Source organism: Molothrus aeneus, chromosome 3 (assembly GCF_037042795.1).
Source record: "Molothrus aeneus isolate 106 chromosome 3, BPBGC_Maene_1.0, whole genome shotgun sequence".
NCBI lineage: Eukaryota > Metazoa > Chordata > Aves > Passeriformes > Icteridae > Molothrus > Molothrus aeneus.
This window is the reverse complement of record NC_089648.1, coordinates 97,814,913-97,831,355: the sequence shown is the minus strand read 5'-3', so window position 1 is coordinate 97,831,355 and position 16,443 is coordinate 97,814,913. Positions and strand designations below refer to the sequence as shown.

The window sequence follows — 16,443 nt, the reverse complement described above, 5'->3', positions numbered from 1 at the left end:
TCCAGCAGAAGCATGCTTTTTCTCTTACCCAGGATATAAATACTTTACTATTAAGTCAGTTTTTTGAGTTGATAGGGGCACACAGCTGTGTAAGTGTTCCCCATGTTAAGCCTTTTGAGATACAGGGGAACTTTTTGTACACTGCCTAGAGGTACAGTTGACATGAACAACTCCAAAGAATAGCTCTATTTCTTTTGGGGTAAAAGACTAAATGTACAGTACTGATAAATCACATTTCTGCTTAAAAATACTTAACAAATCCTAAACAAGTTTGATTCTGAAAAAAATTTTTTTGATACAGTTGCCTAGGTTGCCCTACAAGACTGTGCTTCTAGGGTCCCCCCACAACTGTTTGCTTCATACTAGTAGTATATTGTTTGTCTTCTACAAGCTCTAAGACAAACCGTTCTACATTACCATTTCTTATCTTATATGCTGTCTGCATATCACAGCCACAGAATAATATGTCTTCCAGATTCCAGTTTTTTGCTCATACAGCCTCTCCATGCTTGAATTATTTTAATCGCTTTCCTAGATCCCTGTAGAGGTCCTAGCTAATTATGAGGACTGCTGCTCCTTGCTCAAACAGATCAAGAAAATTAGAATACATAGGTACCTGAAATAAGATGCTTTAAAATCTAAACTCCGCTTCCTTATTAGTAGAATAAAAGAATAGATAGGTGGATATCATAATGAATGTTTAAAAATAATTTCACTTTATTTGGAGGAAATGTAGAATAACATATTCCTATTTTAGACTTTTTTCTAAGATCTCATGAGCTGAAGGAAGAAAAAACTTGGCATTTTTTTGGTCATTAGTTCTGTCGATCAAATATTCACACTTACCTGTCTTGAGTATAAAATAATCTTGTAAAGATGCTGCCAAAAAAGCTTCAGTTCTGAAAAAAATTATGTTGTCAAATATAATCCAAAAAATGGATTTAAAAAGCACCAGTCCTCCTTTGTGAATCAAAAGATAGGGTCAAACTTACTTGTGGTGCTACACATCTCTCAGCCCCACAAACAATGAATACATTAAATTATAACAATAATAATAAATTAGGAAGAAAAGATTGAAAAAGAAAGAATGACATCAAAAGTTTCCTCATTTTTCCCTTAAAAAACCCACATTTACAAACATAAAATGCTGAAAAAGTACAATGAAGCTATAATATTCAAGAACATAATCTAGGGCAAGACCTGACATAGGATTGTTGACCTTATTTTCACCTGATCAGGCTGAAAGCACTACACATATAATCCTTCCAAGACACTATGACTTCTGAACCTAATCAGCAGGAAGTACTTGAAATGAACATTCGAAAAAGGCCAATACAAGTATTAGAGGGGAAGGAAGAATTTTTTTTTCTCATTATTATGCTTACATTTTGAAATCACAAGTTAAACAAACTGGATGGTAGGGGACCAAAAAATGCAAAAGTGGAGATGAGCCACCTGTGGATTAAATACAATGAAAAATTTCAGAGTATTTTATGTAAACAGTTTCTCTTTCCCAGAATAATTGGAACATTCCATGAAAAGGCTTTGGAATTCCTATTATTTATTCATTATATCAGTCATATGAATATTGGATTGAATTGTCTTCTGAAAGGCCTCCTGAGCCCAATGTTATCTTTATTATTAATTTGCTGATTCATATAGTGTTTATTGCTGTGGCAGCCAGCACTTTTAATTGAGAAGACTGAAATAGAAAGGAAGGTAGGTGGGCATCCTTTCAGATGGTAATCTGTTTCCTGAAGCACTGATTCAGTGGCAATCTGCCCAGGATAGAACTGAATTACAACTCCCAGCATCCCTCATTTCCAATGAATTGTTTTATGTTTAAACCAGGGGTTTGAAGACAGAAAGATATTTCAGATAACACACAATTCAAGAACTCTCTCAAAGGGTATTTTTCATATTAATTTCATAAGAAGACTGTGGGGTTGTTCATGTAATTGATTCACGCATAATTCAAGGAAAGTTCAAGTGTTCATGGCACTAAAATATCACATACATCATAGATGAAGCTGGCTGTGGTGCTTACAGTTAAGGCAGCCTGACACGCCCATTACTGGACCATTTTCTTTACTTCCTATTTTTTGATCTACTACCTACAAAATTGAAACATCCTAAGACATATCTCCAAAATAAGAAGACTCTAAGCAATACTGGATTAAAGTCCTTTTGCTGCCCATTCCACAGTGTGTAACAGGCATTAAGACTCATTATTTATTTGAATGTTTGTGTTGTTTTGCGAGAGTAGGAGATATTTCTCTCTTCCTTTTTTTTTCTCAATTCCACTTTTCTATCCTCCATATAACTCCTATCCTCCAGTTTGTACACGAGCATTGTTCAGACTGCTTAGAACATGTGAATGGAAGGGTACAAAAGGAGTAGGGTTCATATTGTAACATTCATAGCACAGTAGCAAACTTGGCTTTATGATCTTTTTATGTTTCTTACTTCTAGTTGTAGATAGCACTTGGAATTGTAGCACCTAATGAATGATAAGAAAGGGAATTATGTCTGTTTTCTAAAGCATATCAAGAGGAAGGAAATCATATAGGAGAGGAAATCAGCTGAAAAAAGTGCTTTCCCTGGACCCCATCAGAAGAGACTTATATCAAATATGTCATTTCTTTTTATGGGATCACAACCATATCTTACATCAACCTACCTTACTGTACTATTACAACACTCATGAAAACCTTCGTAATCTTGGCAGCACTAAAAATTCTGATTATAATTCCTTTCAAGTTCCCTGAATCTGGTTCCATGAAGTCCTCCTGATGGTCAATGCTGGGCTCAGAAGCAAGTGCAAGGTAAATATTCTTACAATGTTTGGTGTAAAATCCCAAGCAGAAGAGGAAAGAAATATAAGCAATTTAATTCAGAGGATTCATCTGTGAAAGATGAAAGGGTACTGCAGTACTTAAGCTTGAAAAAAGGAGCCTAGAGTGAAAATGAGCTAGGAAAGAAGAAACAGGAGAATGCACAGGATTGAATTTTCAAACTGGCCATCAAACAATAATGAGCAAAACAGGTTATGAGACATCTGAGTCCCAACAGAAGCAGTAGCCCATTCTGCAGTAGCCCATTGCAGAATCAGGAGAGTGTGAATTACTTTAGCACATATTAGAAGGTCTAAGCTAAATGATAATATTTTTTGAGTTGTCATGACAAAAACACTATTTAATATCTTCATCAATGACATAGATTGTGGGATTAAGGGCATGCTCAGCCAGTTTGCCTATGACACCAAGCTGAGTGCTGCAGTTGATTCACTGGAGTAAGGTACTCAGAGGGATCTAGAATATATAAATTTATAGGAGTAGATATCTATTTTCTCTCTTAAGAATGTTTATAAAAGAAGTTCTAAGTATTTAATATTTCTACAAATGTAGTAATTGAAAAGGGACTTAGATATTAAGATTTGTCATAATAATATAAACAGTCTATAAAGTAGCCTAATTTTAAAACCATATTACAAGTATATAAGGTATAAAACTACATGCTTTTAGGCAGAAGTCTAACAGCTGGAGAATAATGATGATGGATCTTAGGACGTTGTTTTGGATATGTCTGTGCACACAGAGCATGTAAATTACCTGTCATCTAAATTTGAATGCAAGTTCATTTTCCCTTTGAGTTTGAAACACACGAGTACAAACATAAAAATAACATAATAATTTTAAATATTTTAGGGTCACTTTATGTTAGACATTTCCACACATGATTCTGAAAAGCACTAGAAGATAACTTTTCAGATATAAGAGTCTGATGTTAAGCAATGAATAGTTTAAGATAACAATATTTTTGACCACTAAATTGAGCACTAAATCCCTTTGAGTTCATATAGTGCCCATGGTATCAGTACTGCCCTGAAATATTTACAAATCAATGTGTATTAATTTAAGCAGTTATATGACAGTATTCATACTAACCTGCAATGAAAGGTTCTTCCAGGTCCATCAACACATACACCTCCATTGTAACAAAGAACTGAGTTCAGTGTGGACTCTCTGCAAACATCAACATCCACTTCACAAAACCTGCCAGTGTAGCCACTCAGGCAAACACAAACAAATGCATTGATGGCATCTTGACAAGAACCTCCATTAATGCAGGGAGCAGATTCACATTCCTGAGAAGAGAAATAATAATACAGTGATTACACACCTTTAAAACACATTAGTTACTCATTCAGCTCAACAAGTGCAAGAGACTGAATCTGGAGATTAGAAAAAATATTGGACTTTTTTACTGTCTGATAAACAGAAGTCTCTAATTTGAGACAATTTTTTGCTATATAGAGATCCTTTGATTACAGCTCACACTCACTATACTTGCTCCTACTCATTAATCTTGTGAAGATGCAAATATAGCTTTATATAAGCAGTCTTACAACCAAAGTATGCAATCCCAATCAGGATTAAATTTTAAAGCATGTTTTTGAGCCACAGTCTTACAATTATTCCTTCTAATATTTTTACATTAGGGCCTACTGCTGTAAAAGAAACACATTAGAAAGGCAATTATGGACAGAATAAAGAATTACTTATATAAATGAATGCACACAAGCCCTTTATTAGTATTTCCTGATAAATGTTTTCTCATTATCAATTTATGCCTAACACTGCAAATAGAAACATGTTTATGTGTTCACATAATAACAATTTCCTCTGATAAGGCTAATGTAAAAATCATCAAAATTAAACCACACAAATTAGCAGCAAGTTAATATTTCTCCAGAATTACGAGAGAGTTTAGTTGGTGCAACAGACAGTGCAAGAAATATGTGTTTACCCTTGATCGCAGAAATGTAGGTTTTACCTATATCCCAAAGGAGTTGTATTTTGCAGCTGCAACCCAAATAGTCTGGCTAAATCCACTATTTTAAATTTATTTTCACACTCCTGTAACTTTAGAAGGTTTAATTCTTTAAGGATATCCAAGGGCACTCACATTTCCTGCAGGTAATACTGTAGCTTTGACAGAATGTAAATGCAGATGTCCATGGGGAATTGTGAGAAAACAACTTATTTTCCTATAAGCTCTCCAGCTGGGTATATATAGGATGATTTATTAGTGAGCATTACATAAGATAATTGAATTATATATCCCACAGGAAGATGGAGATAACCCTACAGACTGCCAAAATTTGTGTCTAGGTTCTAGAAGTAATTTTTTGCTATATTAATTGCTTTTTTCTTATTGGCAGACAGTAGTGTTCTATTTTGTTTAAAAAAAAATCTCAATTTTCAGTTCCAACTCTCTGATTTTTTTTCTATTCCATTAACTTTTCCAATCTTCCTAATTTGTATTCACTTGTATACCAAACTACAAACCCGAAATTTACTTATTCTCATTAGCAGAATAAATTAAATCTACACTAATTAATGGATCAAATTTTTACTTAATTATGATTCAAAAGTTAAATTCAAAAAAATACTGAAATCATCAAAGTAACTAAGGATAAATTCAAAGCTCAGCCTAAAGTTCACAGCTTTGGTTCATTACACTATCACAGTTGTACCAAGTTTTGAACAACACAAAACCCTTTTATTTTCTCCTGTAAAATGTATTGTTCTTTAAAAATTTTACAATAAGATAAATGTCAGAAAGTTTGTAGGAAAGAAATCACACCTATCACTTTCCAGTACATTCTGATGTGCTGCTGTTAAAAGTTTGTCATTAGACTTGCAAAAAACCAGAGTGCACTATTACTAGAGACACGATAGTCTGCACTGCTCTTAACTCATGCAAGAAAATTCTGTCAGCATAAAGGCAGAACTATGTTAAAAATGCCACAAATAACTTTATTCCAAAGTTGATGAGCTACCACACTACCACTAAATGCTGTAGATTTTAGTCCAAAGAACAAGAACACTAGATGACAAACTGAAGTTGTAAGACAACTGTTACCAAGTTTTGCCCATCTTGGATCCCACCAGAGGCTGATTTTACAGCTGGCACCATAGAATAGCTGGCTCTGCAGAACATTCCCAGCTACCCTGATTATCTGAAGACAACTTCATTGAAACACCAATGCTATTTTCATTTTGTCTTCCTTTATATAATAGGAGATTGAATCTTAACTATGACCCCTAACCAGACAGCTGCCAAATCAGAGAAACAATAGGGACTCACAGTCCTATAGTCCCATTGCCTCTCTTCTTCAGTACAGTAGGAGAAAAATACTTTCTTGGTCACCTCAGCTGCCCAGTTCCCAACCTAATAATATCAAATTTTAACCTTTCCTTGCTTGGAAGTGATCAGATAAGGAAAATTGCCTCTGAATAACTAAGAAAAATGAAAACTACAAAAATAACTTTCACAAAGATGGGTCATTTTAGCTTTTCCAAAACACAAATTTGTTGATATATAGGAGTGTCACAATTACTGACTTATTTATATTTAAATTTTTAGCTTCTTATTTTCATGGGGTCTTTTCAATCTTTACTAAATTTGGAACTTTAATTTGAATAGGAATTTAAAAATGCATAATTTTTAAGCTTCAGAGACAAAATCTTGATCTGACAGCAAACCTCTTAAGAATTTGTCCAACTTCTACCAACAATTTGCTGGCAATAAATATTTAGGAACAAAAAAAAAAAAAAAGAAAGAAAGCCACACACACACAAAAACCACCCAAAACCCAGAAAACCAACCAACCAACCAAAAATAAGCCTGGGAAGATCCTCAAGAAGAACATTGGGAAACAGTTTGGCCTCTTCTAGCCCACCAAGGACCACATAGGAGCAGTATCCACACTGCCACATGTGTGACCGTCACACCACGGCAGGTAGATGTGCCCTGAAGGAGATTGCAGCCTGTGGGAGAGCCCATGCTTGACCATGCTCCTGGCAGGAGCTGCAGCCCCCTGAGAGGAGACTGCAGAAACATGATTTCTGGCAGGTTGGAAAGAAAGTCTTTTAGTTTTTCATTAACAGTAATTTAAATTATTCTTTCCTAGGCTGAGTGACAATAATTGGTGACCATGACCGATCTCCCAGTCCTAATCTTGACCCACAAGCTTCTCTTTTTATTTCCTCTCTCTCTTTTGATTAGGTGGAGGAGTGCAGGAGTGGCTGGGTGGCAGCAAGACAAAGGGAACTCACCACACCTGGGTATTCATAAGCTGTAAAACTCTTTTTTCTATCTTATCAGAGCAAGTAACCTGTCCAAACGGAGCTGTGATTCCTAGCTTTCCTGTGGCCATCATTGCCTTTTTTCTTTTTCCCTTTCTGTTTTGTTTGTTCCATTCAAGGACAGCTTCAGTCAAACCAGGGCTACAGCCACACACAGACAAGGAAACCAGGACAGAAAACTGCTCCTAAGGCCCTACCTTCTCATCTTCTTGTTCTGAAGGGTTTTGCTGCTTGCACTGTTACCAAAATATCCCAAAATGCCCCACACTTATTGACTTCAGTTGAGGTGCTCTGCTTATTGCCAAACCTTCCTCACATGCATAATGGATGCCCAGTACTAACACTTTCCAGCATACCAATGCTCCCCTGCCCAGCTCATCTTTCAAAACAGGGATGGCTTTCATAAGCTTCAATGCAAAGAAAATAAATTATTAATAAAATAAAAAATTATGCAATTGTAATTATTTGTATAGAGTTTTTATCAACTCTTCACTAGTCTGACACACTTTATTCTCATCCAAATATCTTTTGAATTTTCTTACATCTGACCTCCTAGGAGTAAAGAAGGAGGGGTACCTTTCTGAGTTTGTTGGTTTTTTCTGTGAAGCATGGACTTTCTCTACTTTGACCTCACATGGAATCCTTTGAGTTTATATGTTGTTAACAGGCAATGAACTTGGAGAAGATTTAAAAATTATAATGGACAAGCTACCAATATGAACTTTCATGGGAATGCTTTGGAAAAAATTGCTAATTCTAACCTTAAGCGTTCAGAGACGGAACTGTGACTAACACTATGACTTACCAAGACAGATTATTATTTCTCTATTTATGGTTAGTGGAAACTGAGACATTGTGTCAAGTTCTAGAATCTGTTTACTACAAAGTGTGTCAAAAAATGTAAACTATAACATGACTTAAGTACTAGCTAAAACACTTCACAGTAAGTTAAATCTAAGAAAAAATAACACTTAACAGAATTTTTAGGATAGAATTTTTTTCAAAACAATTATTACATCATATACATAATTTTCACATGATTATGCTGAAAACATAGTATATAAGGGTTAAAAATTATTAGACAAATTTATGGATTATAGATCTGTTTCTAGCTATTAAAAACAATAATCAATGTGAGTTCTTTGCTGTAAGAAGTTCCAGAATTCTTGATGGCTCTATGAGTGTTCTCAGGTTTACATAGTCAACAAAAAAATTGAGAGAGAGATAATGGCAGTGCACAGTTATTTTCACAAGAACTATTATAAATTGAGTATTTAACTCCCAGAGATAGTTAGTACAAAAATAACCACCAGAATTCCCCAAATCCAGATATATCCAGCAAGAGAAAAGGTTCAACTTGACTACTGATAATCAGTCACTATAAAACTGCTAAATGTTGATCTTCCACCTCATTATGTTTTAAAATAAAGGCTTGAGGCATCTCTAAAACATACTCCAGACAAATAAAAGCTAAATACAAGTATTAATTTCCATGGAAATGTAAGTGAATGGAAAATACATACTTCTAACAGGAGCACAGAATGGTGATTTTTCTGGATTTATTTTAACTAAACTATGTTTACAGTAAATATAAGTCCTTATTGATTTTTCTAGCATAGCAAGGCAATTTAAAAATCAAGGCAAAAAAGTGAAAGACTACTGAGATATCTAGTGATGCAGCTCTTTTAAGGCTGGATTTTATTAAGAATTCTTAGTTCAAACAATGTCATACAAGATCCACTACATTTATTAGAGTGCAATAATTTATTATTTCTTCTCGGTGTTTCCTGTTCTCTGAATGTCATGGTATAGTAAATCTTGTTTGTACTAGGAAGAAAATTACTGTCCCTTAAGAGAGTCCACCTTGGCATGGCACAGTTCACTGGTTCTTCTGGCAGGGAATTGTTCTGAAATCTGGACTCTTAACAAGTGACCTAGAAAGGCACTGTGCTCAAGGCATACTACTTCCATGTCCAAATCTGTGGGTCCATACTGACATCTGCCTTTGGAAGTGAAGTTATTCTGTCTAAGAAAGCCCAACTTTCTACATATTTCATTATATTATTTCCAAATTCACAATCCATAGCTTGAAAAATTTCTAAGGGAACACATTTTGGCAAACTAATAAAAATAGTAAAAATCTACTATTTTTCAAAATAATATGTCTGTTCAACACTGTTTCTTAAAAGAAAAAAAATCTAGTAGTGCATTTTGGAAGCTAGGATTTTTTTTTAAATTTTCCAGCAGAAAGGACTATTTTCCATTACTCTGCCTGGAAATGCTGATTAGAAATACAAAATTATTTCTAACTAATCTTTCAAATCTATTTCTATAAAAGAGCTTCAATGCAAAAAATTGTAAAATGTAGACTTATTTTTACTTAAGTGAAGTTTTACTGTGTATCAAAAAGGTAATTATAAAGTGGAATAATTCTTTTGAGAACTAATTCAAATCCACTATGGTGATTGCAGGGGGTGGTAAGGGGAGAAAAGAAAGGGATAAGAAAGGAATTTAAAGATAAATATTGCACCACCAAAGAAAGATGCTTTCAAGAGGCATGCTTCCATTCACTTAATGATAGGACAACACTATTCTCAGGTCAAAATTGAAGGTTTTTTAATAAGCAAGATCCACGTGGCTAAGGGTTTAGAATGAAATAAAAAAATAAAGCATGGAGAGAGTAAAAAAGGTTGTAAATAAATGCTTTAGAAGCTAATTAATGTTTTAAAACAAAGTTTTTTACATACAGAATATAATATGCATATGGTCTTAATGCATGCTTAATCCAGATTTTAAAAAAATAATCTAATTTTACAGTGTCTATATATTGGGTTAAATCTCAATATATTGATGCCATAGAAAAGTATGAGATTTATATTGAGACCTTTAGATGACTGGTCTAGATATATTTCTATTTGATGCTTAACAAAACTATACATAAATTGTATTTTTCTATTAAGTAAAATTATTACACTATTTTTTGCAGTTAATATAATCATCCATCCATTTTGTTTAATTATTTACTTCCCAAAACTTTTTAACTTTTGTTTTGGTAGATTGAATATATATACAATATCTTGAGGACTGAACAGAGAAAACTTGGGTTCACCTTTCAGAAAGTTGGTTTTATCCAAAGTAATTCAAAAGGAGTTCAAAATGATACAAATGGGGTTTTTTTGCCTTGAATGTTTTTTTTTTTTTTTTGTTATGAGCACAAGGAGAAGAGAAAAAAATAATAAAAATAAATCTAATTTTGAGACAATAATAGAAAGCAGGGTCATACTGGATCAGACCAGCACCCTGTCTGCCCCAGTATTCTGTCTATAGTAGTGATGGAGGGAAAGCCACTTTAGCAAAATCTACATCCCATGCTTCCTCCCTTCAGCAAGCAGAACTGTCTAATCAGACATGATAAACTGTATTTCCCTGACTGATTCATTTATCATTCACTTATGAACCTGGTGTCTGTGACATGCCTAATTCTTCTTAACCTACTAAGAGATGATCTGACTCCCTAGCCTTTGGGGCAGGAAGTTCTAGGTGTTCTCTGCTTTCTCTGAAAGAAAGTAGTTTGGTTTCCTCCAGATATTTCTCTGTTTATTTTTATCATGTTCCCCCAAGTGTCTGTTCCTTACTACAGAATTTGGGGAAGTGATTTTCTATTTATCTTCCTCTGCAGCAGTTTTCTAAATCTTAATTACATTTCCTTCCAATTTCCCCTCTTTAAAGGGAACAATTTCAGGCCTTTAAATATCTCCTTATATGTAGGCTAGGCAATTCACATAATATTTGTTACTCTCTGTAGCTTCTCTAACTCTCCTTAAGGTACAAGGTCCAAAACTGTGCACAATAACCAATGTATGAGCCCACCTGGTTTTATGTAGCAGGGAAATCATGTCCCCTGTCTTGTTCCTCATACTTTTCCTGATCATGCCCAGAAAGATTTTTTTGCTATGCTTTGCTGTGACTGTAGATTGAGACAATGACTTCAGAGAACTGTCAATAATTGTTCCAAATCTTCTTTCCTGAATTGTAACTGATGGTTGAATTCAGTTGTATGAGGCTGTTTCTCCCTAGAGTATTACTTTACACTGAAGCTTATCTGCCACCTTTTCCCTCTTTCCATTCTGTGAGGTCCTTCTGGCATTTGTCAAATACCAAGAATTCACTAAGCTTCTCTCAAACCCTGTTTGAGTGCACATTTTGCACTTTCACCATCAAGCAATCCCACCAATTTTCTGCTTCCAGACTTTGATAGGTTTAAATAAATTTTTATAGGTTAGAGTGCTCTTTAAAAGACACTTTCAAATTTTTTATTTAGGTTTTTGAAGTTCCTGCCAACATTTGAATTAATATGTTTTGAAAACTTTTCTATTTTTTCTATATAGGCAAACTCTCCATTTATTAAAATGCCGTTTTCTTCCTTGTGACAGTCTAAAGTTTCCTTCTTAAGCCAGTCAGGGTTTTGAACCACTTTGTGTTCTTCAGCTATAGCACACATTTTACCTGGGCTTTTAACATTATTTGTTTAATAGCTGTTAATATGCTTGTGGGCCTCACTATTACAAAGTTTATTTTCCTGAAACTGAATATAATAATTTAATATTCCTGGGGTTTAGGATATACGCTGTTGCTAGAGTATCTGTGATGCAAGATCATACTATGATATCAGTTGATAGGATTTTCTCATGTCATAGATTATAAAAATGCCTGTCAGTTGAATGCCCTCATAGGGTTTAGCACTTTGGGGGTGAAACTCCTCTTCAACATTTTTGTAGGTCTCACCCATTTTTTTTGTTTCACCAATCTATATGATCTATTTTTCCTATTACTTTCTGTTTAAAAGACACTCTAATTCAGTCTCTCTGACTTAAAATAAACTTCTTATGTCATGGCCAGATGTCTCTGAAGTATTACACACACTGAAATTGTCCTGTGGGTCTGTAGTTACAGATAGTGTGTTTTACAGAATAAAGTGTGTATCTCCCTTTCTTCTTACTCTTAGATTTACCTATCTGTATCTTGTGCATAAACCATGTTTTTTTGGTTTTTTTTGTGAAGTTAATCTTAGTTTAGCTTATTTCAAGAAATTACTTACTTTACCAAATGCTTTTTAAACTAGTTAGCAATAGGTAAAAATACCCAGGAGTGTGAAAAAGTCTCAGAGAGACATGAAAAGCATCCACCTTATCTGAGGTCTTTGTACATCCACCAATGTTGGCCATGCCCATGTCTTTTGTGCAATCTGGCTGGTCCTGATGAATAAATATTTATTTACTTGAAGTAGCCTCTGCATGTGCATAAGCTGTGGGGCTTTTAATATGGAAAATTAGCCGATTTTCCTGATTTACACTTGTTTCTATCTTTTATGAAAATAGAGATAAAAGATCAGTAAAACCAGATAAAACAAATCTAGGATGTAGTCTGATCACAGCTTTCTACCAGATACAAGCCAAAATAACAACAAACTGAATATTCTCCTGTGTAAAGACTCAAAACATTTTTTTGCTTCTTTTTTGACAGGATGAGCCATCTTAACTGAGCATGGAAGAAGCACATCTGTCAATCATGTCTCATCCATCATAGCAAAGAAACAAAAAGCCAAAAAAAAGTAAGAAGCAATGTCTATTACTAACCATAATTGCTATTACTGCACATATTATTATTCTATGTTTATCAGAGAGGAAAGATCAATTTTCCATTATGTACATTCATTTTATAATTTCAAAAATATGCAAATGTCAAAGGGAATTGTGTGTATTGAAATTGATTCATTTAGTGCATATATTTTTACTGTTACTTGTTTTTGAGTGAATTCCATAAATGAAAAAGCAATGAAAACTGTAGTAGATAGGGAAGTTCCAATATACACACTCCACAATTGATATGCAAAAGTTATAGGCTATAACTAAAAAGATATATAGTGCTTATTTTGTACCTAAAAGTATTAGACAATCAGAGAAAGTTTTGAAGTGTATTTTCTTGAAACTCTACAGCCACATAGGCAAGGATGAAAAAATCCAGGGTAAAAAAGAAAAAAATTCAAGATAAAAAAGTAAAGAAAGAAGATCCAAGTATGCCTAGGGAAATACATATACACACATAAATATTATTTTTAAGCTGGTTATTTGAATCATCTTAGTTGCTGACCTTGTTATGACCACTCAGCCATTCTCTCACTCTCCCTCCTCCTACATGACAAGGAAAGAAAAGAAGATGACAAAGCTCCTAGATTGATAAGGACAGAGAGATCACTTACCATTTACTGTAACAAATCAGACTTGACATTGGTAAAATAATTTACGTTCAACTACAAACAGACCAGTGAGAAACAGAAAGAAAACATAAATCCACACTCCACTTCTTCCCAGGCTCATCTTCACTCCTCTGTTTTAAAGTGTTCTACTTCCTCGTTTCACCCAGAAAAGTTTAGATGGGGTAAGGAGAGAGGGATCTTAGTTCACACCAGCTCCTCTCTGCAGCTCCTTTTCTCCCACTTTTCCCCTGCTTCAGTGTGGGGCCTCTTTATGTGCTGCAGGATGAAACTGCTCCTGCATGGGCTTCTCTCCATGCATCACAGTTCTTGCCTACAGCCTGCTCCTGTTGGGGCACTCCATGGGCTGCAACACTCTCAGGCCATATTCACATATTGCAGCATGGGGTCTTATGTGGGCTGCAGTGCAGATGTCTCCTCTGGCATGGTTCTCTCCATGAACCACTGGCAAATACTTGCTCCACCGTGATTCCCTTCATGGGCTACAGCTCTGACAATCTCTGCTGCAGCATTTTGAGCTCCTCTGCCCTCTCCTTCTTCAATGACCTCGGACTCTGCCTGATTGTTCCTCACAATTCTTTCCCCCCTCCCTCCTTTTTCTGCTGAACAGTGTTTTCTGCTCTTTCTTAAATACGTTTCTACAAAGGTGCCATCATCTTAAGTGAGAGGCTCAACTCTTCCCTGCAGTTGCTTGGTTGGAGCTGACTAAAATGGGTTGTTTCCACCATGGTACAGTCCCTGGTCTGTCTGTTCTCACAAAAGCCACTCCTGTAGATCCCCTTCTAAACAGAATCTTGGCTCCTGCACCAAATGAAATTGCATAGCCCTTAATACAAAGAAATGTACCTTCAAATTACAAAAGAAAAAAAAATATATATTTATCAGATTAAATAATGATTATTTTATAAAATGAAGAAGTGGCTGAAGCTACTCTAGAAAAAAACAAATAGAGAGCATAAGCCTACTACAACTATTGTGATATGCATACCCCAACATAGTCAGAAAGCCTAGCTGATCACTGTAAGAGTTGCATAGGTATGATATATGTCTGAGCAGGATGAATGCAATGATAGAACGTTTAAAATATGACATTTGCAGCATAGTATAATCTGGGAATCATACTGCATGCAAATCGAAAGACTATCAGAAAATGAAGTTGCTACTCTGACAGACTTATCTGTTAAAGGTATATGTATATTGTTTCTTCCTATGAGTTTCTATCTATGCATTTTCAAACATCTCGCTATGAAATATAATTATCTTTTGAATATAATTTTATGATGTCTACAGGACATTTAATCTCTTGTTCTCTTCAAATGGAGAAAAGTGTAAATCATGGATGTTCAGGAGAAAATATTACCCAAGGGTATTCTGTATTAGCATTTGTAACAGCTGATAAACATTCAGATTTGCAATATCATAACTTATTGTATCATGTTGGGCATTCTTTAGAGCTGGATTACTTATTTTCTGGCTTTTACTTTCTGTAAAAGAGTTTGGAATCTAATATACCAGCTAGAATTACACCTCATGTGAGACTTGGATTTTCAACAAAAAAATTATGGACCATACTTCCTTTATGTAATATGACACATTTTTAGTTATTTAGTACTTTAAGCTGTAAATAAAAATTATGAAAAGTCCCTGCATTAATACATAAGTTAAAAAGAAGTTTTTGTAACATTTTGGAATGTTTTTTGACAATTCAGTAGCGCAATATTAGAACCCACATAGCCTGAAGGAAGGTCCACGCCAAACTTTCTCACGCCAGATTTTCTCATGAGATCAAATGCATTTGAAAGGTTCATATCCCAAGATCATATTAAACTCCGTTTGGCAGAAAACTTCAAAAAGTCTAAATCAATCCAATACTTTCTGCAAAGGGTAGTTAGTATTGAAAAGTCTGTTCATTTTTTCTGCCAGATATAGTCACTTTCTACAAATTGATTTGCTGACCATGGGAATCTCCACAGCACAGACTTATATATATGGATCACTTCTTGACCACAGCCATTCCCCATGAGAACATAAAACTATTAATGACCTTCAGAGGATTAAGTGGGCAGTATATTTAGTACTCCATGGTTTTATACCATAGAATTCTATTATTTCATGGTTTTTGAAATTTAAAGACAAGCCATGGCAACTTTCAGTGTAGAACATTGTACCTTGAGGTTTACTATTCAAATGTGCAGCTAAACTACAGCAAATGAGATTCAAATACACAAATTAGGTAATTATACTATTCATCCCAAACTGAGGGACAAATGATATTCAGGTAATGTTGCCTTAGCTTGTTGTGGCTTTCCAGATTTATCATTCACACTTCACCTTTAAACTTCTTTCGACATTTTTTTAATGGTCTTTTCTAATGCACTGTCATGTAAGCAAAAAGTAATGCACTTTGCAGAATGGATTTTAAACAACTGAATTTCTGTCATACATTTTCGATGTACTGACTTCAGAGGTTAACTAAATAAAAATGAGTTTCAACAACATATTACCCTTTCCCCTATAATTAAAAAAACATTTTGAAAACATACATTAATATTTATCTCACATCTTGAGCTGGTCCATCCAGGTTCACAAGAGCATTGATACCCATCAATGAGATCTATGCATCTGAAATACAAAAGAGTGTTATTTAGCTCTTTACTTATTTAGTTCCATATACAGCACTAGTAGTATCATTCCATACATTTCAAAATAGTAGTCTGATGTAACCTACTGTAATACATGGTACTTTTCAAGAGTTTTATAATGGATTTCAAATGTGCCTACTGTGGGTGCTGAGGCATTTTGTAAGGATTTTGATTGTCACATTAGGACACATCTTCTCATTTCAACTGCTGGCATGTAACAGCTAAAGATTTTTTCTTAAGTATATTAAACATTAATTAATCCCCACTTACTGAATACTAGTTGTGGTAATGAACAAAAATGCAGGAGAAATTGAGATAATGTCACTATATTACATTAGATTAAGCAGGCAACATCTGTCATCTTTAAGTGTGC

General features: G+C 34.6%; 1 protein-coding gene across 1 annotated transcript in view; it reads right to left on the bottom strand.

Annotated features, from left to right (window-relative positions):
- Window positions 1-16,443, bottom strand: part of EYS (eyes shut homolog) — a 723,503-nt gene that overhangs the window by 390,669 nt on the left and 316,391 nt on the right. The window contains 2 exon segments of the mRNA XM_066547467.1: window positions 3,948-4,147; window positions 15,972-16,050. Coding sequence (XP_066403564.1) covers window positions 3,948-4,147; window positions 15,972-16,050 — 279 coding nt within the window.